The sequence below is a fragment of the Equus asinus genome, chromosome 2 (genome assembly GCF_041296235.1).
Source record: "Equus asinus isolate D_3611 breed Donkey chromosome 2, EquAss-T2T_v2, whole genome shotgun sequence".
Taxonomy (NCBI): Eukaryota; Metazoa; Chordata; class Mammalia; order Perissodactyla; family Equidae; genus Equus; species Equus asinus.
In genome coordinates, this window is record NC_091791.1 from 21,201,056 (window position 1) to 21,227,368 (window position 26,313).

The window sequence follows — 26,313 nt, forward strand, 5'->3', positions numbered from 1 at the left end:
TTCAAATGAGATAATAATGTATAGTAATGGGCTTTATAAACAAGTAGTATATTAAATGCAAAGTGTTACTATTATTATCATTATTATTATTATTGAAGATGAATTCTACCCTTTGACCCAATTATTCTTATTCTTCATGTTTATTCTAAGGATCTACGTGGACAAATGCACAAAGGTATCTACAAATGCACAAAGATGTTCATAGTAGCCCTATTTGGAATGAAAGAAAATAATTAAATGTCATCAATGGATGACTGGATTAACAAATATGGTACACACATGAAACAGAATATCATACTGTAATTAAAAACAATTTAACACATGTATAAACATGAAAAAATGTTCAGGACAGTGAAAGCAAGACTGCAAAGGTTCAACCCCAAGACACCTTCCTTCATCTATTAAACTTGATCAGGTCCTCTGCTATATTCCTCAGAGGATCCTCTATTGTTCCTATATTAAGTTCATCACAGTTTGAAATAACATATTTATATGTTCACTTGATAATATGTGTTTCCTTCATTAGATGGTAATGAAGATGGTGTATATCCCACCCCACACACATACACAGAGGAAAGAAGTCTACTAGTATTTTAAAATGTAGGATGCCAAAACAAAAAATCAAAACAACCTAACAAAAACATACGCATACTTAAATTATATCAGCACTATTGACAAAAAATGAGATCTGGGAATATATTTTGCCAAACCATACCATGAAACCTTTTTGATTAGATTAGTATCTGGAAAATTGTCTTCACTTAAGAAATAAAAAAGAATCATGCTATATCCAAAATGAGGCATGTATGTCAATTGTAAGGAGAAATCTAGAAGAGAAAGCTTTCTTCAAGTCAATAGCTCTGCCTGGTTAGAACAATGCATATACTGCTTAAAATACAACTTGATATTAAACTCAACCACCACCTATAGCTATAAGGCTTGGGCAAATCACTTACCATCTCTAGGACATATGTGCTTTAATCATAAAATGAGTGACAGTATCCTACTTTCATAAAGCAGAGAACTGTACCAGACGAAATCTTGAATTCCTTTTCTATGATTTGTGATCCACATCATATATTTGTGTTTCCACATCATATATTCAATATTCTGACAAAAGGCCTCTCATCAAATAGGAACAGAAGCAATTATCCTACTGACTTATAAGGCACGACCATGCAAACCTCCTTCAAACAATACTTTCAAAGAGGACTGTATCCTTAAGAAACCCTGCAACAGCAAACTTATGCTTCAATGAAGCATTTAATAGAAAGTCTGAGTTTGTTTAAAGTAAGGTACATATATAAATCTTGTGAATTTTTTACTTAAATTCAGTATTAATGGAAGACAGACTATCACAGAACACATCACACAGGATGGGTTAATCATTCAACATTTGGAAAATACTGAAGAATAATACTAACATACATCATTAAGAGTTTAGCTGCTACTAATCTCCACTTTTATCCTGAAACTTCAGGAGTTTTCTATGGAACAAAGACCCACAAACTATTTCTTAATATAAAAAACTTGAAAAACATGTAATAGCAGAATGAAATTTCACAAAAATAAAAATAAGCCTTCATTCAGTTATTCTATGAATAAATAGGTACCTGTTTAAGAATAAAAACAGAGATACAACAAATCTCAAATTACTTGCACTGGAAAAAAATCCTCTACAACTATTCTGGAAAAAGAATTCACCACCACCTCCCCCAAAAAACTAATAATCCATAAAGATGATAGCCAAAAAGTATATAAAGCTGAAAATATAACAATATAATCATTTCCTCTAAAATAAGACTAAAACATTTCATTATTCTGTAGTTTAAGAAAAGTTAAACTAAAGTCTTACAAGCAACAAAACTTGTTTTGTTTTGTTTTTTAATGATCTCAATCTTAGCAGGTGGAAATGAAATACTGCTGCTGTTGTGAGATTCTTTAGTGTCCAAAGAATACTAAAGAGAAGAAATTTTTCATAACTTGAAATTCACGCATTAATTGATACTTATTAGATCACCTCAATACTTCTACCAACACTTTCTAGATGACCTTAAAATAATGCAATACTATGTATGTATCGCAAGCTCATACTAATATTCATTGCCAATATTTGACAGACTTACGGTTCTTTGCATCTACAAGTTTTGACGTCATTTTATTTTCATGACATAGGATGACAATGAGTGTTCTGTAAAATTAATTGTAGCATTCTGAAGTCTGTAACATACTTGTAAAAGAATTGGCAGTTTATAGAGATTTTTATTCTTCAAATACTGCATACTGTTTTCCTTTCCAAATGTATTTTCGTTAGCGTCCTTTAGAATACAAAGTAATCAAAGAGTCTGCCAAAGCAGGAGTTGCATATTCTTCCATCATTTCTCCTTCCAAAGTCTAATATAGTACTTGGCACAAAAGAGAAACTCAGTTCCAATTTAGGACAGTCTACCTGGAGTTTAGAAACCTTTGATTCTTTAGGAAACATCTACTGTGTACAGGGCACTGTGATAGGTACTGGGGATAGACGTTTAAGCAGAGAGATTCAACTCCTGTCTTCTTGGAGTTTTTAATCCAATGAATGACACATGAGTTTATCAAACACTCAGATAACTGTATTTCTACAAACTGTGATAAACACGATGAAAGAAAACTAGAGGTTCCGTGAGGTATGTGAACACGATCTACTTTGGCAGATGAGGAAAGGCTTCTGTGAAGAAGTTATGATTGAGCTGAAGTAAGAGTGTTATTAGATAGAGATAACTTGGCCAAAGGGGAAGAAAAATGATTCCCAGCAGAGAACAGAGTATGTGCAAAAACCTTGGGGTAGGAGGAAACATGGTGTATTGAAGGAACTGAAAGGAGACTAGCCAATATAATTCATCAGAATTCCATCTGGGGCAAGAGTGGTTGCAGGAGGACCAGTTGGGAAATTACAACACTTGTCCAGGTGAGGGGTGATGGTATCTTAGGTTAGGAAGGTAGTAATGAAGAGCAGATTCAAGAGATATTTAAGAGGATATCAGCATTACACTGAAGCTATGTAGAGTAGACTTTAACAGAGTTTTGAAGATGACAGATTTTTCGATTTGTCTGTTGTGAGACCAAACAGTAAAGAAGCTGGGAATTTGAACTTATCTGATGCCCTTCAAAGAGCCACGTAGTGACTGTATCCAGGTTCTCTAATAGCAGTGACATCTTAGCAACGGTAATTTTAGGAAGTGTGCCAGAAGCCATGACCAAGACTACAGTAAAGTCAACTATGTATTTTAAAAATAATCATATATTATAGGTTGCACCTCCCAACTGTCAGAAGGATCTCAAATAATAAAATTACTGGGATTTTCAAGGTACAAGCTTGTAATAACACATTATATCATTTATTTTCTCTCCTTGGTATCTCTGTGAAAATAAGATCTCAAGACTTAGTGGAAAGGAGTAATAGGAATGTATAATATAAGTCAACTCTCAGCACAAATTTACAAAATAACATTTTCTATCAGGAGTATCATATTATACCTGAGAATATTAGGGGAAAAAAGCCAACCAACACTATATCTTAAAGATGCTACAATGTCAGAGAAACAAAGGTCATTTTATGACATACAAAATATCAATGTTCAAGACATGTAATAGGAAGAGCAACTTACACATAGGTAGCTTTTTGATCACAAAAATAAGGCACATATACTCATTAACTCTACTCCTTTCCTTGTTTCAGATGACTAATAAATGGCAATTTTTTACAAGTCTTCTTGCCTTCTGCTTTATGTAACCAATATAATAAAATCTCAGTAAGAGGCTTAAAGTTAACAGGAAGTCTACAGTGTCCCCTTACAAATGGACTAAAAACACTATTTCCCAAGTACCCTAGTACTGGAATTTGATCCTTGGCTCTCCTACTCCATGAAGCAGAAATTTTAAATAAATGGTAAGGAGAAATAATTTCTAATGTTTCATGTTAACATACTAGTTCTTATCTATAGGCTCCAGCCTAAACCCCACACATGGGTGGACCTTGAGATGATATATTCTAAAATCTATTTCTTTCTCTCTCTTTCTTTCTTTCTTACTACTTACATTCCCACGAAAAACTGCCTTCCTTAGTCTTAGGTGGTCCAGTGTATATGTACTTATTTTCCCTTGGGTACTGTAAGAACAACATGGCACACTTGTAGTTTTACAAATTTTCTGACATGCTGTGCTAAAAACACAGTAATTAGCACTGTGGTCCCACACACAATAGTAGAACTCTAACAGGAACACTAGCATGAAAGAGAAACATTACTTTGTCAAAACCCCAAGCTGAGCAAAGTATAAGTCAACAGATAAGAAAGACTTATTAATGACTTGTAACATAATTGGTAAAATCTAGAAATGCACATCTTATTTATGCCTCTATAATCCTTGGGTTGTTAGTAAAAATGTCACATCTGAAATGATAGGGTGGTATACAGAATAACTAATATAGTAACTGATCTCTAAAACTGTCAATAAATCACTGTCACCGAACTTTAGAAGAAGAAAGGACTTTGGTGAATACGTAGTCCATTCCCTCATTTTACAAATGAAAACAGAGAAAAAAATGTAATGAGATCATAAACCTGATTTCTAGAAAATAGGAAAGACTCAATAAATACTTGTAGCATGAGAGAACCCAGGTCTGGTTTCCTCTCAGGTACTCTTCCCATGTCTCCAAGTTAAAAACAAATTTTTTTTTAATCTACACATGAATTGAAAAACCCATAAATTCCTGAATATAAGTCTTAATTGCTGATACTTTAACCAGAGAAACTGTGAAGGGCGAGAAAATTTATATATTTTTTTTAACATTACATATCATATTTTCATCCTAAACCTACCATACCACAACAAACTCACTAGACCTACACCTAAACAAAAATACAGCATATTAAGCTTATGGCTAATATTTTTATAATTTTAAAAATTAAGTTTAAAAAATACAGAATAGTCTTATTGAAGAAAAGAAGCCAAAAAAGGAAACATATAGCTTCAAAGATAAAGTCAAACGGAGAAGAGTGAATCCTAGTTTTGCCTCAGATCTGATGTCAGAAATGCAGAGTGGGAAGATCCAACCTTTGAGCTCTGTTATCTATAGGAGCCTTAGGTTTTCTGCATCAATTAGTAAGAACTCCTACTCCTCCTCCCTCCCCAAGTGACTACCCAACTATCTCTCTGGAGTTCCCCAAAGCCTTCAGGCAAACTTAGTTACTCAGAGATTGCTCTGTGCCCCTCCAAAATGAATGTTCATATTCTCTAGACAAAGCTTTGGGAATCAGGAAAAAAGGTCTCAATTTTTCTTATCAGCATCTGAAAAGACAGCATCTGTTGATTTTCTTTTGAAAACTGATGGCCTTTTGAAAATTTCACATGAGATGGATCTTCAGAATTTACTGGCCCTCTGGATCAAAAACAACAAAGAGACAGCCAGACGCTACCAAAAATTTTCACAAAACAGAAGTCAACCACGTCTGAGTACATCCAGACAAGTATTTTCCAGGATCTGTTATGACTAAAGAATAAGAATCTTCTTTACTTTTTTTTTTCTTTAAAAGTTCCCTTACGCAGCCAGCCCTGATGTCCCAACAGTTAAAGTTTAGCATGCTCTACTTTGGCAGCCCAGATTCAGCTCCCAGGTGTAAAACCACACCACTTGTCTGTCAGTAGTCATGATGTGGCAGTGGCTCATATAAAAGAACAAGAAGGACTTACAACTGGAATAAACAATTATGTACTGGGGCTTTGGGGAGGGGGCAAAAAAAAAAAAAAGAGGAAGATTGGCAACAGACAGTTACCCAAATCTTTCCCAGCAAAAGAAAAAGAAAGCTCCCTTACCGATTCAATCTTATCATTAAATAAGAGGCAAAACTTTCACAGCATGGTCTTCCTCTTCATCCTTAAACAATAACTAGACCATGTCCACTAAATTCTCACTCTACCTAAATATTTTTCTTCCTTTAACAAAATCCTTAATTCTGCTTTATATCTTGCCTGAGTTATATCTAATTATTAAAAATTCTTCTTGGATCATCCAAGTTTAAAGCTGGCCCATGAATACTTTTAGCACGTGGTTGCATGCATGGACACACGCTGCCAAGTCTCTCAACTTACCGTCCCTCTAAGCCACATATCTCCCCACTTAATAATCCCAGCAAGAATGTCTTTGGTTGTCTTTCCAGATTCTATTCATTCCCTTCCACATAGTCAGGTTATGATTCCTAGACTTTAGTATTTTAAAAGGGCCAAATCCCCAGGGATTGTAGTAAAGGAACCCATCTGGCTGTTCAATGGTTGCTCCAGACTTGGTATTAGAGAACTGAGGTCAGTAGGGCTGTCACTTCTGAGTGTGTGCTCCTTCCCTCCAGCTGCCCTTTTTAAACCTCCCCAGCTTGCTACCTGTTGGCAGTGCTGGTGTTGCTGCTCCCGCTGCTGTGTTTCTGTGCCCGGCTCAACCTCCGCGGGGGCTTTGAATGCTGCAGCCGGGGGCTCGGCATGGAGGGGAACGTTGAGGCGTAGCCATGTTCACACTCTAAAGAGACAGCAGGAAAAAAAGATGTGATAAGGGGAATATACCCAAATCCACAGATCTCCAGATCTGAAGTCCTTGCAGTGAGAGGTTGTTGAAAACAGGAGAAGGAAAAGAGAGAAAATTTTCCCACTCTTTTTGGTTGGAAGATAAAATTCCAAGTCCTTGCCTGGACGTCAATCCTGTGACATTGTACACAGCCCCAACCCACTGCCTGGAAGATGTACTGATACCTCCTCTAAACCAAGTAACGTCTCCCTCCTACCCAAAATTCTCTTCTCTAAGAATTCTTGACTTGGTGGTGCTCCGTGGGCAAGTGGTTAAGTTCACATAATCTGCCTCAGGGTTCGCCAGTTGGGATGCCAGGCGTGGACCTACACACCACTCATCAAGCCATGCTGTGGCGGGGTCCCACATAGAAGAAGTGGAATGACCTACAACTAGGATATACAACTACGTACCAGGACTTCAGGGAGAAAAATAAAAAGGGAAGACTGGCAACAGATATTAGCTCTGGGCCAATCTTCCTCACCAAAAAGAAAAGCATACTTTAAAAAAAAGAATTATTGACTCAAACACCCTAATTTCTGAGACCAGTTACCATTCACCTCAATTATTTCACTTGCCTCAAAATCCGCCTTTTCCTTTAACTCTCCCCATTCTAGATGTCTCTCTAAGCCCCACATTTTCATGTACTTCAAATAATTCAATCACCAAGTCTTAGAAGGACATTGTCTCTCCTGACACCCCAATTCCGAGTTCCTACTCTTCATACCCCAATCCCTGTCCATGTCCATCCCTAAAGGGACCCCATCTTCGCACACCTCGGGTGCCCAGAGGTCCCTTCCCACAGGTGTCCCTCCTCGGCCCTGCTCTTCAGCAAGCATTCCTTTTCTTGGCTCTCCGCGCCTCTCACCCTTCCCTGCTTCCTTCAGTCCTTCGCCTCCACCCTCCTCCCAAGTCCTCCGATTGGCCTCCACTCTCCCATCTCCCTCCTTCCCCGAGCCCGGGTTCACCTCTTGCCAGCCCTGGGGCACCCTTCTCGGAGCGCGGGTTCACCCCTCCGCGAGCCCGGGCTCACCCCTCGCCAGCCCTGGGGCCCCCCAGCCTGAGCCCAGGTTCACCCCTCCGCGAGCCCGGGCTCACCCCTCGCCAGCCCTGGGGCACCCCAGCCTGAGCCCAGGTTCACCCCTCCGCGAGCCGGAGTTCACCTGTCGCCAGCCCTGGGGCCCCCCAGCCTGAGCCCAGGTTCACCCCTCCGCGAGCCCGGGCTCACCCCTCGCCAGCCCTGGGGCACCCCAGCCTGAGCCCAGGTTCACCCCTCCGCGAGCCGGAGTTCACCTGTCGCCAGCCCTGGGGCACCCCGCCCTGAGCCCAGGTTCACCCCTCCGCGGGCCCGGGTTCACCGCTCGCCAGCCCTGGGGCACCCCAGCCTGAGCCCAGGTTCACCCCTCCGCGAGCCGGAGTTCACCTGTCGCCAGCCCTGGGGCACCCCGCCCTGAGCCCAGGTCCACCCCTCCGCCGGCCCGGGTTCACCCCTCGCCAGCCCGCGGGCACCCCGCCCTGAGCCCAGGTCCACCCCTCCGCCGGCCCGGGTTCACCCCTCGCCAGCCCGCGGGCACCCCGCCCTGAGCCCAGGTCCACCCCTCCGCCGGCCCGGGTTCACCCCTCGCCAGCCCGCGGGCACCCCGCCCTGAGCCCAGGTCCACCCCTCCGCCGGCCCGGGTTCACCCCTCGCCAGCCCGCGGGCACCCCGCCCTGAGCCCAGGTCCACCCCTCCGCCGGCCCGGGTTCACCCCTCGCCAGCCCGCGGACACCCCCACTCCATCCGCCCAGGCGTCAGTCTGCTCCCCGGCGCCCCGCAGCCTCGGGCGCACACCTGCCCACCGGCCTCCCCTCGCTCAGGGGCGGGCACGGACGCCCTCCCCCCACACGCGCGCACCCCTCCCCACACTCACACTCCCCCTCACACACGCACCCCTCCCCACACTCCCACTCCCACTCACACACGCACCCCTCCCCACACTCACACTCCCCCTCACACACGCACCCTCCCTCACACACGCACCTTCCCTCACAGGCGCACCCCTTCACACTCACACCTCACACGCACCCCTCCTCACACTCACACTTCCCCTCACACACGCACCCCTCCTCACACTCACACTTCCCCTCACACACGCACCCCTCCTCACACTCACACTTCCCCTCACACACGCACTCCTCCTCACACTCACTCCTCACACACGCACCTTCCCTCACACACGCACTCCTCACGCGCACCCCTCCTCACACCCACACTTCCCCTCCTCACACCCACACTTCCCCTCACACACGCACCTTCCTTCACACACGCACCCCTTCACACTCGCACTTCCCTCACACGCGTACCCCTCCTCACGCACCTTCCCTCACACGCACCCCTCCCCTCACAGACTCACACACACACCCCTCCTTTCACACGCACCTCCTCTCACACGCACCCCTCACCGCCGCACCGCCCTCTCCACCCGGAGCCGTTACCTCGGTCCCGGCGCTCCAAAAACTCGGCCGCCTCCAGCAGGCGCTGCACGTTGATCATCCGCACCCGCTCCATGGGCCCCGCGGGCGGCGACCGGGGCCTCGCCGCGCTCCCTTCCCCGGCCGACAGGAGGCGCCGCAGGCGGCTACCGTCCGGCGCCGCCCCAGCACATGTGCGGCCGGCGGGCGGGCCAGCCCGGCCGCGGCTCGGCGCGCTCTCCGCCGCCCCGGCCGCCCCGCGCCGCCCGCAGCCCGCGCGCGGTTTGTTTACCTCTCTGGACGAGCACGGGGGAGGGGCGGGAGCAGCGCCGCGGCCCGCCCCCTCCCGCCCCTTCCTCTGCCTCCTGGGAAATGTAGTCCCGCCACCCCCTGCACGCCGGGAGTCGTAGTACGCACACCGCTCCAGTCCGCCTGCCCTCTGCCGAATTCCGCAATGGCCGCTGGGAGATGTAGTCCGGCTCGGCTTCCCTCTCCCGGGTGGAAAGACTAAGTGGTTATCTGGGCTTGGCTTCTGAGAGGGAAGGGGTTGACGGAGCTGTGAGTCTTCTCCTGGGAAGCCCTTTTTTCAGCGAGCCCCGGCGGGGTCCCAGGAGCTGCAGCATTCTTTATCCGAAGTGCCAGGTTCCACTCCTCTATCTACTACTACTTTCTTATCTAACTTCTGTGCCTGTTTCCCCATCTAAAAAAGTGCGCTGCTCGGACAGCACACATAGAAACGTTTGAAAAGCCGAAATCACTGTTCAAACACAAGGGCTGATCCCATCAGAGCCAGAGAGGGCTTTCCATAAGGCCCTTCTTCCACCTCAGTTTCCACACAGAAGTAGGGTTTTTTTAATCTTATTTTTTAAAACTCCTTTCTCCTCCCTCAGCCCCTCAGTAAGGATTTTAGAGGCTAGAAACCCTTTCTGGTGCTGCAAGTTAAGGATCTAATTCAGTGGGTAAGTGATTTGGTGCTGGAGTCACACAAGGTTCAGTTCAAATCCTGACTCTGCTACTTACACTAGCTGTGTGGGCTCTCAGGCCCCATTTTCCTGATGTATAAAATAGATATAATTACTCCATTTATCCAAACATTGAGGGCCTGCCATGTGCCAGACACCGTACTAGACATAATGTGTACCTAATGAGAGAAACAGGCATGAACCCGGTTCTCCAGGAGTGTATAGTCAGTAGGGCTCATTGTGATGATTAAATAATTCCAGCACTTAGCACATGACACTCAATAACTGGAAGCTATGAGGATTGTTTCCTCTCATGTTCTCCTCCATAGAGAGGGAACTGAAAGCAGTAGTTAAAGAGAGCAGGGACCACATTAAAAGACTGCCAATAGCTACCCTCACCGCCACTCTCAAAGTCCTCAATCTAGCAAGTCCTCAGCTCTAGACCAGAGTTCCTCAACCTCAGCATTATTGACATTTTGGGTGAATAATTCCTTCTTGGGGGTGACAGGGATGACCTGTGCATCGCAGGATGTTCAGCAGCAGCCCTGGCCTCTACCCACTAGATGCCAGTAGCACACCACCAACCTTCAGATGTGACACCCCAGAATGTCTCCAGACATTGCCAAATGTCTCCTGGGGCAAAAAATCACCCCCAGCTGAGAATCAATGGTCTAGAGAGAGGAAGGGCAAGAGGGTCAAAACTGTTGAATGCTCTAGGAGCAAGCTTGGAATTGCATAAACATCCATAACTTTTTCCCACCCTGATTATTTTAACCTGCTGGTGGACATGCAAAATAACAGGAAGCTCTTGGTGAGGGGAGAATTTCCCCTTCTCTGTGGTCATTCCAGTGGCTACCGCAGAAAATAACATCTCAGCGCAGAAATCTTATTTTCGAAAATGTCATGGGCTTCATGCTGCATTTTAACACCCTCTCCCTTTTTGGTTTTTTTTTTTTCAAAGTGAACAAGATTTCCAGTGAGGTCAAAAGCTGCAAAATTCTGCCAGCCCTTTTAAATATTACAGTTGGCACCACATTTAAGAACCAAACCGATGTTCCATCAAATGCAGGGAGACCCAAAATGAGAGGTGTTCACAGCCACAGGAGAATTAATTTTTTGTAAAGCCTTTGAAACAGGGACTGTGCTTTTTCAGCTGTTGGCTAGGTTGTTTTAGATCTGGGCTTTCCCATAGGGTGTTGGTAATAACCACCCTCCACCCTCAACAAGGGACATATTGGGTAGGGGAAATGGAATTATATAAAAGAAAATACCAACTAACATCTGTTAGTTGAGGGTACAAATTATTAGGTTGAAAGTTAGTTTCTGCCACTTGCAGAATCCCTTAAAGCTTTAGATCCTAAATTGCTAAAGGCTACCCCAGGAACTTAAGAGAAGTAGTTTTATAACAAATAAAAGTCTACCCAATGGGAGGGAAACCATGTGACATGCATTCAAGAAAAAAAGTACAAACTGAAGATACGCATGGGTTCGAGATGAGTTTAAATCCATAGATCAGAAGCCCTAGCAGGTTATTAAGAGAAAGCAGGATGCTTGGTGCACATGCCTGGCCTTTTACAGTTGACCTCCAGATGAATTAACCAGCCCTTCTTTTAGAGCCACGGCCAAGAGGGAGATGAGGAGATGGAAAGTAGGGCAAGAGTCACCAAAAGGCCACCTGCATATGTTCAAGAAGAGGAGAGGTGATAGTAATGGTGGACAGTGGGCAGTGTTACAGGGCTGGTTTAGGTACAGAAAGAGCCAGCCTTTTCTAACAGCAATTGAAGGTTCTCCTTGCTCTGGCTGACTCTTGGAGTTCTTGCATGGACATTGGCCACAAAGGACACCCACAGCACAAAGTCTGGGGCTCTAGCCTTGGGAGTGATGCTACCCACAAACCATCCCTCAGCACCAGTCCCTGTCTGGAGGAACCCAGAGGCAGCCATGGCCTTTCTTTTGCTCGGATGAATCCACTTTGTACTACAAATGCAGATGGGGAAACTGAGGAAGAGCAAGGCTTCCAAAGTCTACCAACAAAAGAACCTGGAATCTGAACCACAGTCTCTGATTCTGTCCTCTCTCTAAAGTATCTCTCTCAGGGGAGTCTCATTTGAAGATCAAAAAACTCCCGGAGTCCCTCAGGCTTATAACACAGCCAGAATGGGGATAATCGCCTTCTGGAGCAAGCAGGCAAAGCTCTTGATTCTTCGGGGTCCTTTCCCTGCACAGTTTACTCCCTGCAAATTTCCAAATGATTTATTGCAGATTCATGAACAATGGAGGAGGCTGGTCTGTGTTATATCTTTTCTGCAGACAGGAGAGACGGAAAGAAGGGAAGGGACCATAAGGTTAAGTTACAAGTCCAAAGTCACTGTGTTAGTGACACCTGGTGCTTAAGAGAACTTCCCTGAAACTGCGAAGTGCTTACCGTGCAGGGCAGTGTTTTCTGCAATTGTCTTTAAGGATGGGGGTTTTCAAATAATCAAGGTTGGAGACAGGGTAGGGTGAGTTCTGAGCTCCTACATCAGAATCATAACAGTTACACATCTTTGCATCCTCCAGCCCAAAATGACAATAGCAGCATCCTCCTCGTTTCTCCCCTCAGAGCCCAGAAACGTGAGGAGCTGCAGAAAATATTTCCCTCTGCCCAGTGAGTCAGCCTTGCCTAACTTCATGCGTAAGCTCTCCTCAAGTCAGTGGCAGCTCAGAGCTGCGGGTCTGTGTGCAGCCGAGATAAATTTGGGTCTAGAAAAGATGACGTAATGCTAAACACGAGAGGTAGCTGCCGCCTCCCAGGGCTCCAGTCGCCAGGGCTGCCGGGCTGACATCCCAGCCACACGGAAAAGCACCAAGCGACCCAGGTGCCTGAGCTGGGGAGAAAGGGAAAAAAGAACGTGGGGGTAGGAGGGAACGGCAGGGGGAGGCAGTGTTAATCTGAGATCGCTGAATCTGGAAGTTTGTTGTTTTTTAACTTCAGTTTTCTGGTGAGCTCAGGCCACTGGCAGAGGTTCAAACAGCTGCACTTGACTTCCATCCTAGCCTCTCTCTTCCCCCTTAGAAAAGGGCTTCTTAGATTTTATTAAATAGCCCTTATTACAGCAGCCTATTTCGGTGATTATAATGGATGTGTTAATCTTGAATGTCCTTTTCCTTCTTTTTTGCATTAACTTGGATCCAAGAAGAAATCTGCATTGCAGGATTCAATTAATATGCACCTCTAAGAAGGTTTGCTTACTCTGGAGCACCCCACTTGGGGATGCAACCGATAAGGTAATCAGGAGGATTTTGCCAGGGCCATGTCAAGCGAATGTTCCCCCAAATAACATTTCATGGTTTATTTCATAGAAGTTTATGTCCTCAAGCTTATTCCTCAATCCAGTCTCCATTTTTCAGATAAGAAAACTGAGGCTCAGAGAGGTACAGTAACTTAACCCAAGGCCACACAGCTGTCAAACTGACGAGCAAGGGTTAGAACTCAGGCCTACAGCCTCTTGTGCTCTCTACCCATCTCCATCATTCTTTTTCTGGTTGATTTGTGTTTTAAAAAATAAATAAATAAATGAAGTGGAGTAAGTTTTCTGGTCTTTTAAATCTGTGGAGCCCCAATCCTTTAAATATCAAGATCAAGTTACATTACAAAGAGATCCAAAGCCTGCCTTTGTTTTCTGTTCAAAGTTCATTCTTCCCTAAGGAAAGGTTGGCCTCAGAATCAACTCCTCTGCTAGTGATGACCACAAGCCACAGGCACAACCTCAGTGCACAACTTCAATTAAAAGACCACCGCAGGTAAATAATCTGTGTTGTATGGAAGTCTTCTCGTTCATTAGCAAGCCCTCCCGAATACTTTCTTCCAATGACATTTCACCATTTATTGCTGTAGTGGCACAGTATTCTCCTCTAATTTGTGGTTATAATCACTTATGCCAGCAGATTTTGTGACTTTCAGCCATCTCTGGCATATAGCCTGGTCAGCCGTGGTACATTATTATTTTGAAACACTGCTCATTCCATGAGCTAATATTTTGTGTAGAATGCTTGCATCTATATTTAAAAGCAAGAATATACTGTAATTTTTTTTGTTGCATTTGTCAGGTTTTGGATGCAATGACCTGTTCTTTCAATGTCAGATGCAACTGGATTTTAAAACCTTGAAAAAAAAAAAAAGATTGCCAGAGGCTTTCCCTTGCTGTTAAAAGGATGCCCCACATTCTTGCCACAGCCCTGGGTAACCCTCCCTCCCCTACCAGGAGCCTGCCTAGGGTTGCCCTGCCCCCACCGCTTGGCATCACCCCTCTCTGCCAGGCAGCAGAAACTTGTGGAGGTCACTCTTAGGTGCAGGCAGGCCCTGGACACTAAAGCACACACCCAGCCCTGCTGCCTTGTGGCTGAGTTCTCAGCCTCAGGTACACCATTTAGAATAAAAATGCCAGGCCCTTGCCTGCCCAAAGACATCGGTGATCTCGCCATCTCTTCCAGTTCCAGCATTCTGATTCTAGGATTCTGGGGTTTTCCAGAGATCCTAGAACAATATGCCTCTATTTGCCTACTAGCTGCCATGTAGTAATGAGAGCCAACTCTTTGCACGTTGCTGCCTGTACAGCCAGTTCATTTAATCCTCAGCACACCTCTGAGATCCCTGTGTCACAGACGAGGCCCAGAGAGGTTAAGTGATTGCCCAAGGTCATATAGGTAGTGAACAGATTCAAACATGGATTTTCTAACTCTTGGACCCCACACCATACATCAGGGTATGTTCAATAGGACAAGGTCAAACAAAATTGGCTAGGGCAATGGTCTCAATCAGAGGTAATACCATCCCCTAGGAGGTTTTGGAAATGTGTAGGAGTGTCTTGAGTGTCACAATGACTGGGGGGCTCTGATGGCATTTAGTGAGTGGGAACCAAGAATGTTAAATCCTTCAGTATTCGGACTAAACTGCACAAGAAAAACTGTCTCATCAGTAGCTCCCTTGCTGAGAAACACTAGGTCAGAAGGTTAAGGGCAGAGAATTCATCATTCATTCAACAAATATTCCTTAAGCATCTATTATGTGCTGGGCACTAAACCAGATGCTGAAGATAGAATAATTAACAAAACTAGTTATGGTCCCTGTCCTCAGGGTGCTTGCATTCTAGCCTGACAGACTGATGATAAGCAAGTAAAATCATTGTACATTGTGATAAGTAAGAGAAGGGATAAATGGTAAATGGGGAAGGGTAGCTTTACGTGGGTGGAGGGATCAGGGAAATCATGAGGGCTGTCTACGCCAGCTTCTCAACCTTTAATGAGCACACAGATCACCTGGAAATTGGAGTAAAAGATGATTGGACCTGATTCAGCAGGTCTGGGGTGGGACCTGGGGGTCCCATTTCTGACAAGTTTCCAGCGGATGCCAAGGCTGACCATCTTCAGACTATACTCACTCTAAACGGTCAGGGTGAAGGCCATGAAAAGAATGTGGATTTTATTCTAAGTGAGACAGGAAAGAAACTATTGAAAGGCTTTAAACAAGTAAGTGACATGAACCCAGTTCTATTTAAGATCACTCTTGTTTCCTAGATCTCGATCGAGGAGAGGAAGAGGTTGGACCTACGCCGTTTGACCGAAACCAGCTGGCCCACACTGTCACAGTGGCAGCCAGGGCCTCAAGCTCATCTCTGCCGCTCACACTTGCCTCTCTCCTCTGGCTTCTCTGGCAAAAGCCCTTGGCTCCAAGTATGAGCCAGACCAGTTGCCCTACAAGCTCGGGCACCTTCAGGAAACCTAGTACAGCCTGATAGGGTGTGGATTCACACCCCCGACACCCTAGCGTCATAGTCGCAGGAGCCCTACTGGTTGGGTGAGTTCTCCGGGGGGTGCTGGGCAAGGTGGTACTGCACGTGCAAACAACAACACCCTAAACCATCACCCTCCAGAAAAGGCGCCTTATGTGGCTTCAGTGTCAACACCCAAAGAGCCCCGGAAGGTTCTGGTTGCCCTCTCTCTACTCTGTGATGAGTGAGAAGTAAAGGAAGTCACTCCTGGGAGGCATCCCCAAGGGGACCCTCAGCCGGGACTTCAAACATTCCAGATTCCATTGCCTCCTGCTCCCTGAGGCTTCTCCCAGAGCCTTAAAGTCTCCTAGGAAGAAAGGGAAACCTGGGTTTGAGTCTCAGTTCTATTCTTTGTTAGTATGTGGCCTTGGGAAAGTTAGTCAGCCTTGCTAAGACCAAGGCTTTCCTCATCTATAAAATGAGGATAATATTAGTGCCCTTCTATTGGATGGTTGTGAGGATTTACTATAAAGAATTAGCATTGTGCTGGCACATAGTAACTGCTCAGTAAAAGGGGACCATTATCACTACTCCTTTGGAAAATAGAGAAGACATTGCACTTATCAGCAGCCCCCTTGGGGACAGGTTATCAGACTCCCAAAAGACCGAAAAGAATTATTCATTGTCTCTATTTGTCTATGACTTACACTGGAATACAGAACGGGAACTGGAGACCATACATACATATGCACTTTGGAAGCAACAAGCACAGTGCTTGGCTCCCGGCAGGTTTTAGAAATTATTTGTTGAATCGAAGGGCTAGCCCCGTGGCCGAGTGGTTGAGTTCGTGGGCTCCGCTTCCTCAGCCCAGGGTTTTGCCAGTTTGGACCTTGGGCGCAGACATGGCACCGCTTGTCAGGCCACGCTGAGGCGGCATCTCACATGCCACAACTAGAAGGCCCCACAACTAAAAATATATATATACAGCTATGTACTGGGGGGCTTTGGGGATAAAAAGGAAAAATAAAATCTTTAAAAAAAAAAAGAAAGAAATTATTTGTTGAATCAAGCTAAATTTTATAGCTGATGGAAAGAGTGAAACAAGGTTGTAGGCAAGGCTCAGAGTCTTGGGGGTCAATAAATATGGTAGGGATGGTCGACACAACGATGCCATAATGTAGTTCTGGTCCCCTGTAGCAACAAAAATAAAAGCCACACGAGGTCCCATTGCCACCCATAGTCAGAAACAGCAGCCCTGGGCATGCCCTCCATTTTAATACAAAAGTATTAAAATAGTCCCAAATCATCTTTATTCAAGTATCCTTGCTAATGGCAATAAAGATACAGAGTAAAATATCTCAGATAGTAGGGAATCCAAATCCTCTTTTACTGGCTTTAGTTTGAATTTCCCAATCTCCCTCTCCCTCAGGACACTGTGTTTATCTTTCTAATTTTGCTGTGTTTAAATTTCCTTAGCAGACACTGGAGTTGGATATTAGAGGTATGTGGCCAAGGGCATGTCGTATGGGAGAGCGGGCTTGGTAGGAACACTGGCATGGACAATCCTCCAAGTGCAAAATGCCCCAATCGGTAAAGAACCGAGAGTGGAATGTGTTTATTTACAAGGCTGCTTCTATGGTCCTGGGTTTCCTCAGCAGGAGGGGAAAAAAGGTTAGATCTGTGAAAATTACAAGGACAAATACAAAACACAAAGGATTTTAAGCAAGGGATGGGGAGGGGGTGCAGGGAGGGGAGGATTACTATTCCTTTTGGAAGCCTAAGATAAAGTTTTGTTCTATCTGTAATGATGGCTAGAACCAAAGACACAAAGCCCAAGTCAGATGCAACCCCACATTGTTGCGGTTCACTTTAAGACCACTGAATTTCTAAAACCTGGCACTGGACTAGAGTATACACTCCATGAGGGCAGGGACTGTAGCTCCGGGGCCTCGCACAGTACCTGACATAAAGCAGTATGTGCTCCTTAAAAGCCAGTTTAATGAATGGATGAGGGAGCAAAGTCACAGAACAAATTTAGAGAGAATTCCTGGCATGCAACATAATTCCACATTTTATAAAAAAGTATTTGCCGCAAAGGACTTTTAAACAGAGTTTCTGTAAATTTTTTTTAAAAGGGATCCTATTTACATATATTTCCTGGAGATTTATTGCTCAAAGCAAGGGTCACATAAACTTTCAAAATCTTTCACAAGCAAGGGGCCCGGCACAGCATTCTGCCAAGATGAGGAAGCAAAGGAGCCTCCAGCTCAGGAGGAGGTGGCAAATGCCCATTATTTGGGGTCAGAGAGATCAAGTCAGCTGTTGACAGCTTTAACACCTCCAGCCAGGCCACTCAGGGCCAATGATCTGAGAGACAATTATTTCCCTTTAGTTTAGCAGAAGAGCCAGAGAGCAGGTGTCTGTCCCTGGGGAACTGAAGGCTCTCTGTCTTTCTGTCTCTCTGTCTCTCTCCAGTGTGAGCCCAGAGGTCCCCCAGAAGGAGGCCCTTTCAGGAAGACTTGAATTCCTCCTCCTCAGTGAAGGCTTAGGTAGCCAGCCTGTCACTGTCACGGCCTTTGGGCTCCTTCCAGTCCCCCCAAAAATGTAAAAGAAAATAATTTTTTTACGTGACAAATTCAAATTAGCTTCATTTTGAAAGACTATTGAGAATGTTGCAATGATCTTTGCAATAACCGGACACACCCTAGGATCAGTAAACCAGGTTTGAGAATTGCTGACTTTATGAGCACCTGACCTGTAAAACAAAAGCCCAGTTTGGGGCTCTGCCTGGAACCCATTCTCATGTCAGACGGCAGGGAACACAGCCCAAAAGGACCAGGTTCTGCCTCTTCTGTGTCATCTTGGGCAAGCCACAGTCCCTCTCTGAGCCTTAGCCTCCCCATCTGCATCATGAAGATGATGGATACTCTGTGACCTCTGGGGCTCCTTCTGGCCCTGATGCTCTGTCTTACCACCTGCCTCCTTTAAAAAACAAAACCCAAAATGGAGTGGAAGGAAGAATGGGAACGAGAAAAGAATGGTTCAGAAGGGCAGACTGCAATAAACCTCCCCCCATTTCTGCCTGCTGAAAATTGCTTCCTTCACTCTGCAAGAAGATTCCCATTTCTTGCTGGGTTGTTGCTTTTTCACTTCTCTCTCTCTCTCTCTTTCTGTCTCTCTCTTTCAACTCAAAAGCCACAAAACCACAACTCACCTCCCCAAAACGGGTCATTTGGAAGCCAGAGCTGTCGGGGGTTAGGTGTGTCAGGCCTGGCATCCTGGTGGTATCTAAGTGAAGACCAGGCCAGGGCAACATGTGCGTCTCCTCTAAGAAACCCAGTTTAAATCAATATTTATCTAACTGTATTTATAGAAAGTGGTGGTAGGGAGGAGGGGGTGGGGCAGAGGCAGGGGGGATCTAAAACAGAACAAGCCACAATGACTGATGCAAATCTTTGTGACCAATTCCTTTCTGTAGGGCCGGGCTTTTTTTAAAAAAGGCAAAAGACCCAGCTTTTGATGAACCTGCTGTTGGCCCCAGTACCATAGCAACAGCCCCAAGTCCTCTACTATGCCCAGAGGACAGACTAGGGAAAGGCAGCAGGAGGAGGGTGGTGTTTCCTAGGAGCCTAAACTTGAGTTAGGGCCAGGATTGTTGAACAGCTCTGAAAAACAAAAAAACCTCTCTGGTTGGCTATTCTGTCTCCAGCCTCACTTCTAAACCTTTTCTAAGCAGGGTGTTTGCAGGAAGACCTTGGACAGTCAACAGGGTGTTTCCAACACCAGCTCTGCTTCAGATTGCTGAGTGACCTTGAGCAAGTCATTTCACCTCTCTGGACTTCATTCCTTGGCTATAAAATTTGTACACATGTACTATAGGGTAAGACCACAGGGTCATTCTAGAATCAGAGGCCTAGGTTCAAAACTCAGCTCTGCCACTTACTAAACGTGTGACCTTTGGGTAAGTTACCCAGCATCCCTTCTCCTCAATTTCCCTCTCCATAAAATGGGTGTAATAAAATTGCACATATCACAGGGTCATTGTGAAGACTGGAGGAGTGCATGTTTAGCCCCATGCTTGGTATAGAGTCAGTGCTCAATAAATGGTGGTCAGTATTGATACTATGCAATGGAATTAGTTGCTGCTGTTGCATGCTGGAACCCTCTGAATTTCCTTCAGTTTTACCTCCAGACTTTTGCCCAGCTATCCTCAGATGAAAATCCCCATTTCTGGGTGTGTCAGTGGGACAGTGTTTTGGTCAGAGAGGGAAGGTAGTTGAGCAGCTGTTGTTTTTGCCTTGGAACTGATGGAGTCTCGTTATTCCTCCCAAACCAGGAATGGCTCAGTGCAGCTTCTCCAACTTCCCAAGGCACTTCCCCCTTTCCCTGGGTCCTCTCCACAGGGTACCCAGTCCCTGGGAGCTTTGGGACTATGAAAGCCACAACAATATCCTCAAAACTCTACCTCTGGCATTTACCAGTGGCCAGATATCATATTTAAAACTGGAAAAAAAGGTTGAATCTGGGAAACATAATTTAGGATGCAGAGGAAATAAGAGCCTGATTTCAGAATGCTCTTTACATAACTTCACCAAAAACAAATACCCTACTCATTCCCACCATAAATCAACCCACAGAGTTTTCCGAAAAAAGCAACTGCATGTAGTAGATGCTCAATACATATTTGTGGACTGAATGAATGAATCATAAGATGCCCACTATGAGAAACGTGACCTGCTTGAACATTTTGCCATCAAAGCCCTCAACTTTAGCATAAGTTGCCCTAGTCCTCTGCTTTCTAAGCCAATAATTGGTTCGTTTTCAGGGTCACAGCTGATGACAGTAGGCAGCTTCAGCTCTCCAGTCCTGACCTACCATCTCCTTGCAGGTCCTGGTCTTTACAGCCCAAGAACAGTCTTTGTTGATTATGGGAGACGTCCTCCCTCCTGGGAAGAGATCAGTGTTTCCAACTCTTCTTCAAATCTTCAGAAAGTCTGTCATGTGTCCCCTGGCCTTTGAACCTGATCACTGTGCCATAGCCAGTAAATGACAAATCCAACCAATCAAAGAATGTATATTAAGTGTCTACTGTATGTATGTGTATGTATGTATGGGTGTATGTATGTGGTAAGCTAAATGCAACAGTAACATATACTGAAATACTGTAGGTGATCTTTTCCCTTAAGATGCTAAGCATCTCCTTGTGAGGATAAAGCTAATGCACAGGAAGCAAGTAGAGAACTGCGTGGTAGCGATTGTCAAAGCTCAGAGAAGTGACTATTAAGCACCTACTATATTCCAAATACTTTAAATGTCTAAAGGGAGCACTTCATTTAGCTGGTCAGCTATGATGTGAGGCTGGTGCTATTGTTATCTCCATTTTACAAAAAAGAAATGGAACCTCAGAGAGGTTAGGTAACTTGTGCCCAAGGTCACACAGCCAGTAAGCAGCGAAGGAAGAATTTGGGCCCTGCTCTGGGTGACTGTACAGCTTTCATTCTGTCAACTACCCTGACTTAAGAAAAAGCCAGGGCAGGCTTCCCGGAGGAGGTAGGAATTGACCTAGGTCTTGAAGGGTGGGTAAGATGCAGATAACCCCAGGAGAGTAAGAGAATGAGAGCATTCCAGAGAGAAGGAAGAGTCTGTGGCAAGCACAGAGGCATGACCGTAAAGCCTGCTTGCTGATGGACCTGCTGGATGGGAGCAGAGGAGATTAAGTGAGGAAGGTAGGGTGGGGCCAAATGACACCACAGGGCAGCAGCTTCCTCCATCAGGAGGAAGAGGCTGCTACTTGGCCTGCCTATGCCCCTAGGAAACCACCTCACCCTCCAACACAAATAACCTACTCCAGAGAGCAACCCATGACTTCTACTCCCATTTAATCATTCTTCTCTATCTCAAGTATTACCCTCAATGCCTCTTTCCCCAGACACTGGGAAGGCCATTTCTGTCCTCTAAACCTTACCTGTTACCATGGCTCCCACCTGCCTGCCAAACGGCTTTTACGCACAGAACACCCCTTTGTGAATCTCTTTCTTTTTCCCTTTCTGTTTTCACCTTTCAAAATAGAAAGTAAATATTTTCTAATTATCAGTCCTAAATTGCCACCCCTCCACGGGACCCCAAATGGATACAGGTGATGATGCCAGAGGTTATTTATATATAATTTCTGAATTTGTGACAACAGGGTCACAGTCTCCAGGATTAACATTTCTGGAGTCCTTTAGTTTGAGAGACTTAGGGAAGCACATCAGTTGGAACTTCAGTAGAATATACCTGCCTATCCTAGGGAATCCTTGCTTTGCACAGAGCAGACGGTCAATCCTGCGTAACTTAATTTGAACCCCCTAGCCCCAAGAAAAGCCACCATATCTACTGAGAATAATTCAGCACTGTGGCCACAACTTGGTGAGCACTCCTAGTAAGGAAACCTCAATGAGGCAAAGAAAAGCAGTTCTGGCGACAATGGAAAATAAGGCAAGCTCCTGCCAAGAAAGTACTTTGCAAACAACAGTAAAAACGGAAGCGTGAACTCGTGACCAGGGTCTATCGGTGCATTTCGGGAAGGTCTCGCAGAACCCGAAATGGAGAATGAAGGCTTGACACCCGTCTCTGGGGAGAAGAGCATCCCTTTAAGAAACGATTGTACCGGCTGGTCGCACTACAGCTCCCAGAGATTTTCTGGCTTGCCTCCTAACCCCACCCCCGGGTCTACGGCCTCAGCAACGCGTGACGTCAGAGGAAGCGGAAGCTGCCGATTGGCTGAACAACGCAGCTAGGTCAAGTCCAGTCAGAGGAAAGAAGTTTGTCTCCATGTGGAAACCATGTGTCTCTAGCTGGGAGGGGGAGGAGGAGGAGGCGGAGAAACTGAGATCAAGTGATTACTGGGGAACTGGCTGAAATGAAGGCTGGGAGGTTGTGCACCTGAGCCGGCAACCAATGCCCTTTGCAGTAGTGACCTAAAAAAACCCCAAAAACCCCAAAAAACTTGCCCAAGAAACAAAACTCGAGCCCCCCCCCCATGATCATCATAATTAAAAAGCTAGAGTCTTTGCTTTCTCCCCGAAACCAGGGACCTGGGAAATGCTGGAATTCTATCGGAACGCCCCGATGCCCATCCCTCCCCCCAACAACTGAATGATGTAAGCGTTTCGGAAAGCGGGTCTCTGAAGCAAAACAAGCCCCGCGCGCGCGGAGCGACCCGCAGTGCCCGAGCCCGGCGCACGCACGACCCGCCCCCCGATTCGCGTTATTGCTGTGCACACCCGGACCGCCGTGACGCGCGGGCATTGTGTGCAGCGAGCAGAAAACAACGGCGAGCGCCGCCAGCGCGAAGAAGCGCCCCCAATAAAATGAGGCAGCTGTAGGGCCCGCCGTTTTCCGTAGCAGGAGCCCCAGACCGGGCGGGGGGGAGGGGAGCCGAGAGCGGGGGAGATGCAGTAGCCCCCGTGGGCCGCCCCTGTTTGTAGGGGAGATAATAGAGGGCCCCGTGGATGGTCGCCCGTGGGTGCTGGAGGTGACCTCGCCTGGATGAGCAGTTGGGGAGGGGGCGAGGCCCTGGAGCGAGGTCCCCGCAGCCAAGCCGGGCACGGCGCAGCGCCCCACGCTCTCGGGGAAATCTGGGGGCCGTTGGCATCACGTCATGCAGAGCCAAACAGCGGCGGCGAAAAGAGGCAAGAGAGCTAAAAATACTCCCGCGGGGAGCCGGCCGGAGGAGGGGGGGCAGCGGGGCCGAGGGGCTGATTACGCACACGAAGTTGACTTTGGGGCGCTGAGGTTCCCGAGCCCCTCTTGGGGGCTGGCGGGCGGGCAGCGCGGACGCCTCGGGAGAGGGACTGAGAGGAAGCCCCTTGGCTTCCTCAACCTCGGGAGCCCAGCTCGGCGCCGCTGGCCCGCCCCGTGCGGGGCAGCCCGGCCCGGCGCGCCCGGCCCTCTGCTTACGTGACTGGTGGCCACGCCGGAGCCCCGGCACGGGGTAAACAAGGAGGTGGCGGCGGCCGGGGGCGGGGGGAGGTCTCCGATTGTCTGCGGGTGCGAAGGGGGGCGCGGAACGCGGTGGAAGCTCCAGCCTCCTCCTTAGGATACCTCGCTGGGATGGGGGGGCAAACCAGGTTTGCCACAGACTGCCAAGGTGCCCTCTTTGGGGGCACCCCTCTCCAGACCCGGCACCACGGGACAGACTCCGGAGAACCGGGGACCCGGGCAGAGGGTAGCTACAGAAATCGCGCCCCTCCCCCCTCCAACAAAAGCAAACACACCAAACAAAACCACGTCTTCACCCAGCTCCGCATCATCTCTGGCTTCTCCGAAACTACCCTCCAGACGAATGCACACTTCCCCCCTCCCCCACCCCCATGAATAATCGCAAACTGATTCAGCTACACGGCCGGCGATGCGCCTTTCTCGCAATCCAGGCACTCCGAGAAAACAGAAGAGAAAGAAAAGAACGCACTACCGACCTCCCAACACAAATCCTTGTTTTCCCCTTACAGCTTCTGCACGATTGTGCTGCCAACACTCGGTTACTTTAAACGTGGAGGCCCGGGGTGTCGGTCAGCTAAGGTGTTTTTGTGTCTGAGGGTTGTTGTTGTGTTTTGGGGGAGAGGAGGTTGCAAGATCTGACACGTTGCAATCGGACCATTTTCTTTTTTCTCTCTCGTCTCATTGATCTTCCTACTTGTTCGGACAGATTAAACAGCCTGGTTTTGTCAGTCTATTAGTCTATCTGCCTCAGCCCCTTCCCCCTTCTCGCAGCTATTATTGCTATTATTTGTGAGCACCGTGCTGTAGACACCGCACCACGCGTGCCCCGGTTAGGGCGCTGAGTCGACTGCCTGGGGAGGACTGGGGGACCTAGCTGGCAGGGGCAAAAATGAAACAAACACAAAAAGGAGGCCAGGCTGGGGTGGGGCTCCCAGCGCCGCTACCCACCGCCCTCCGCAACACTCACAGACACACAACGCATCACTTTCCACCTGAGGGGGCGGCGGAGGGGGGGGGGAGGGCGCCGATAGAAATCGACCAGGAAGGCGTCTGCCTTCCTTTCCTTGCGCGCTCGCTCGGGAGCCTTCTCCCGGAAAATAAAGAAACCTCACACAACAGCCCACACCTTCTTCCCCAACTATTGTTTCCTGCGAGATCCCAAAGTTTCCTTCTAGCCGCGTCCCCCTCGCCAAGTTTCCCGGGCGCAAGACGGCTGGTCCGGGGCGAGTTGCTGGTGCTGCTTGGCCCTGCCAGCCTGTTTCTTGGGGGGGGGGGGGGGGGGGGGAGCGGTGGCACCCCAAGGCAACAGAGGCGCAGAGGGGACTGAATTCGTGGACGCGATGGCCTGAGCCCAGTCTTGTTGCGAGAGGGGAGAAAAAAGCAAAGTGGACAGGAGAGGGAAACACAGCCGAGCCAGCCCGAGCCCACGCTGTGGAGAGCTGTTTGGTTGTTGTTGTTGTTATTGTTGTCGTGTGTGTCTGTGTGTTTTCTTTCTGGAACCGCTGAGCTCTGCCTACGGTGTCCAACTTTCGGCTTCTAATCCCCACCCCACCCAGGAACGAGCGACAGAAAAACAACACTTGTCTGCCCGAGAAGGCTCCGGAAAAAAAAAAAGAAGAAAAAAAAAGGAAGAAAGGCGACCTCGAAGAGATGAGCTCTCGGCTCAGTTGTCAGCAAACAACAACACTCCCCCGCTCCTTGGCCGGGCGGTCCTCCCAGCCTCCGGGAGACAGACAGACGGACGCACCGACAGGCTCCCTTCTCCCCCCCTCTCGTCTTTGTTACATCTTTAGCAGCTTTGTGCGTGCGTGTCCTTTCTCCAGTGTCATCGGCTTTACTGCCGAGGGCTGAATGTGTGCGTTGGGGGGAGGGGGACGCGGGCCGAGCAGGCGACAGGGATCGCTCAAGTGGGCGAGGAAGAAAGAGCCGGGCGCCGAGGAGGAGCAGGGGCCCCCAAACTTACTTTTGTTTTCTTTCTCGATCTGCTCCAGGTAGCTGGCGGCCTCGAGCAGAATCTGCACGTTCTGCAGAAAAGTGTTGATGTGCTTCTCCATCGAGTTCTCGCTGGTGTTGAAAATGTCCGAGAAGGGGCACCTGAGCTTGGCCCCCGCGGGCTCCTCGGCCTGGGCCGGGGGCTGGGGCGCGGCCACGGCCGGGGGCGCGGCGGGGACCTGCCCCGCGCCCTCGCAGCGCGCCTCCTTGCGCGGCCGCCCGCGTTTGCCCATGGAGGGACCGGGGTCCGCGGAGCTCGTCCTTTGATGGGGCTGCGCGGCCCGGCCGAGCTCAGGGCCCCGGGGGAGACCGGCTGGCTGGAGCGGAGGAGGCGCCGAGGCGAGGAGGCGACCTGACTTCCCGAGCCTCGCTGCGTGCGGTTGTGTGTTTGAGTGTGTGTGAGTGTGTGTCGGTCTCGCAGTGGGTCTGTGTGTATGGGAGATTGAATGAACCTACAGGACAGACGGAGGCGCTCTGACGCCTGGGTCCTAGTGCGAGCCTGTCGCCATCCGAGCGGTCAAAATAAAAGGTGGAGACAAGCGAGGCAGGGACCGCCCCCTGCCAGTCTCCGCACCCTTCCCCG

General features: G+C 47.6%; 1 protein-coding gene across 2 annotated transcripts in view; it reads right to left on the bottom strand.

The window, feature by feature from the left end:
• The window catches only part of MXI1 (MAX interactor 1, dimerization protein), an 81,594-nt gene extending 55,495 nt beyond the window's left edge, over window positions 1-26,099 (bottom strand). The window contains exons 1-2 of one of the 2 annotated variants that reach the window (XM_014865714.3): window positions 25,702-26,099; window positions 6,415-6,547 (exon numbers count right to left, since the gene is read on the bottom strand). In XM_014865714.3, coding sequence (XP_014721200.1) covers window positions 6,415-6,547; window positions 25,702-25,963 — 395 coding nt within the window. In that variant the 5' untranslated portion in view covers window positions 25,964-26,099. Of the gene's footprint in view, window positions 1-6,414; window positions 6,548-9,067; window positions 9,352-25,701 lie in introns of those variants that run through there. The other variant, XM_044751036.2, reaches the window with a different exon arrangement.
• Window positions 26,100-26,313: the final 214 nt, after the last annotated feature.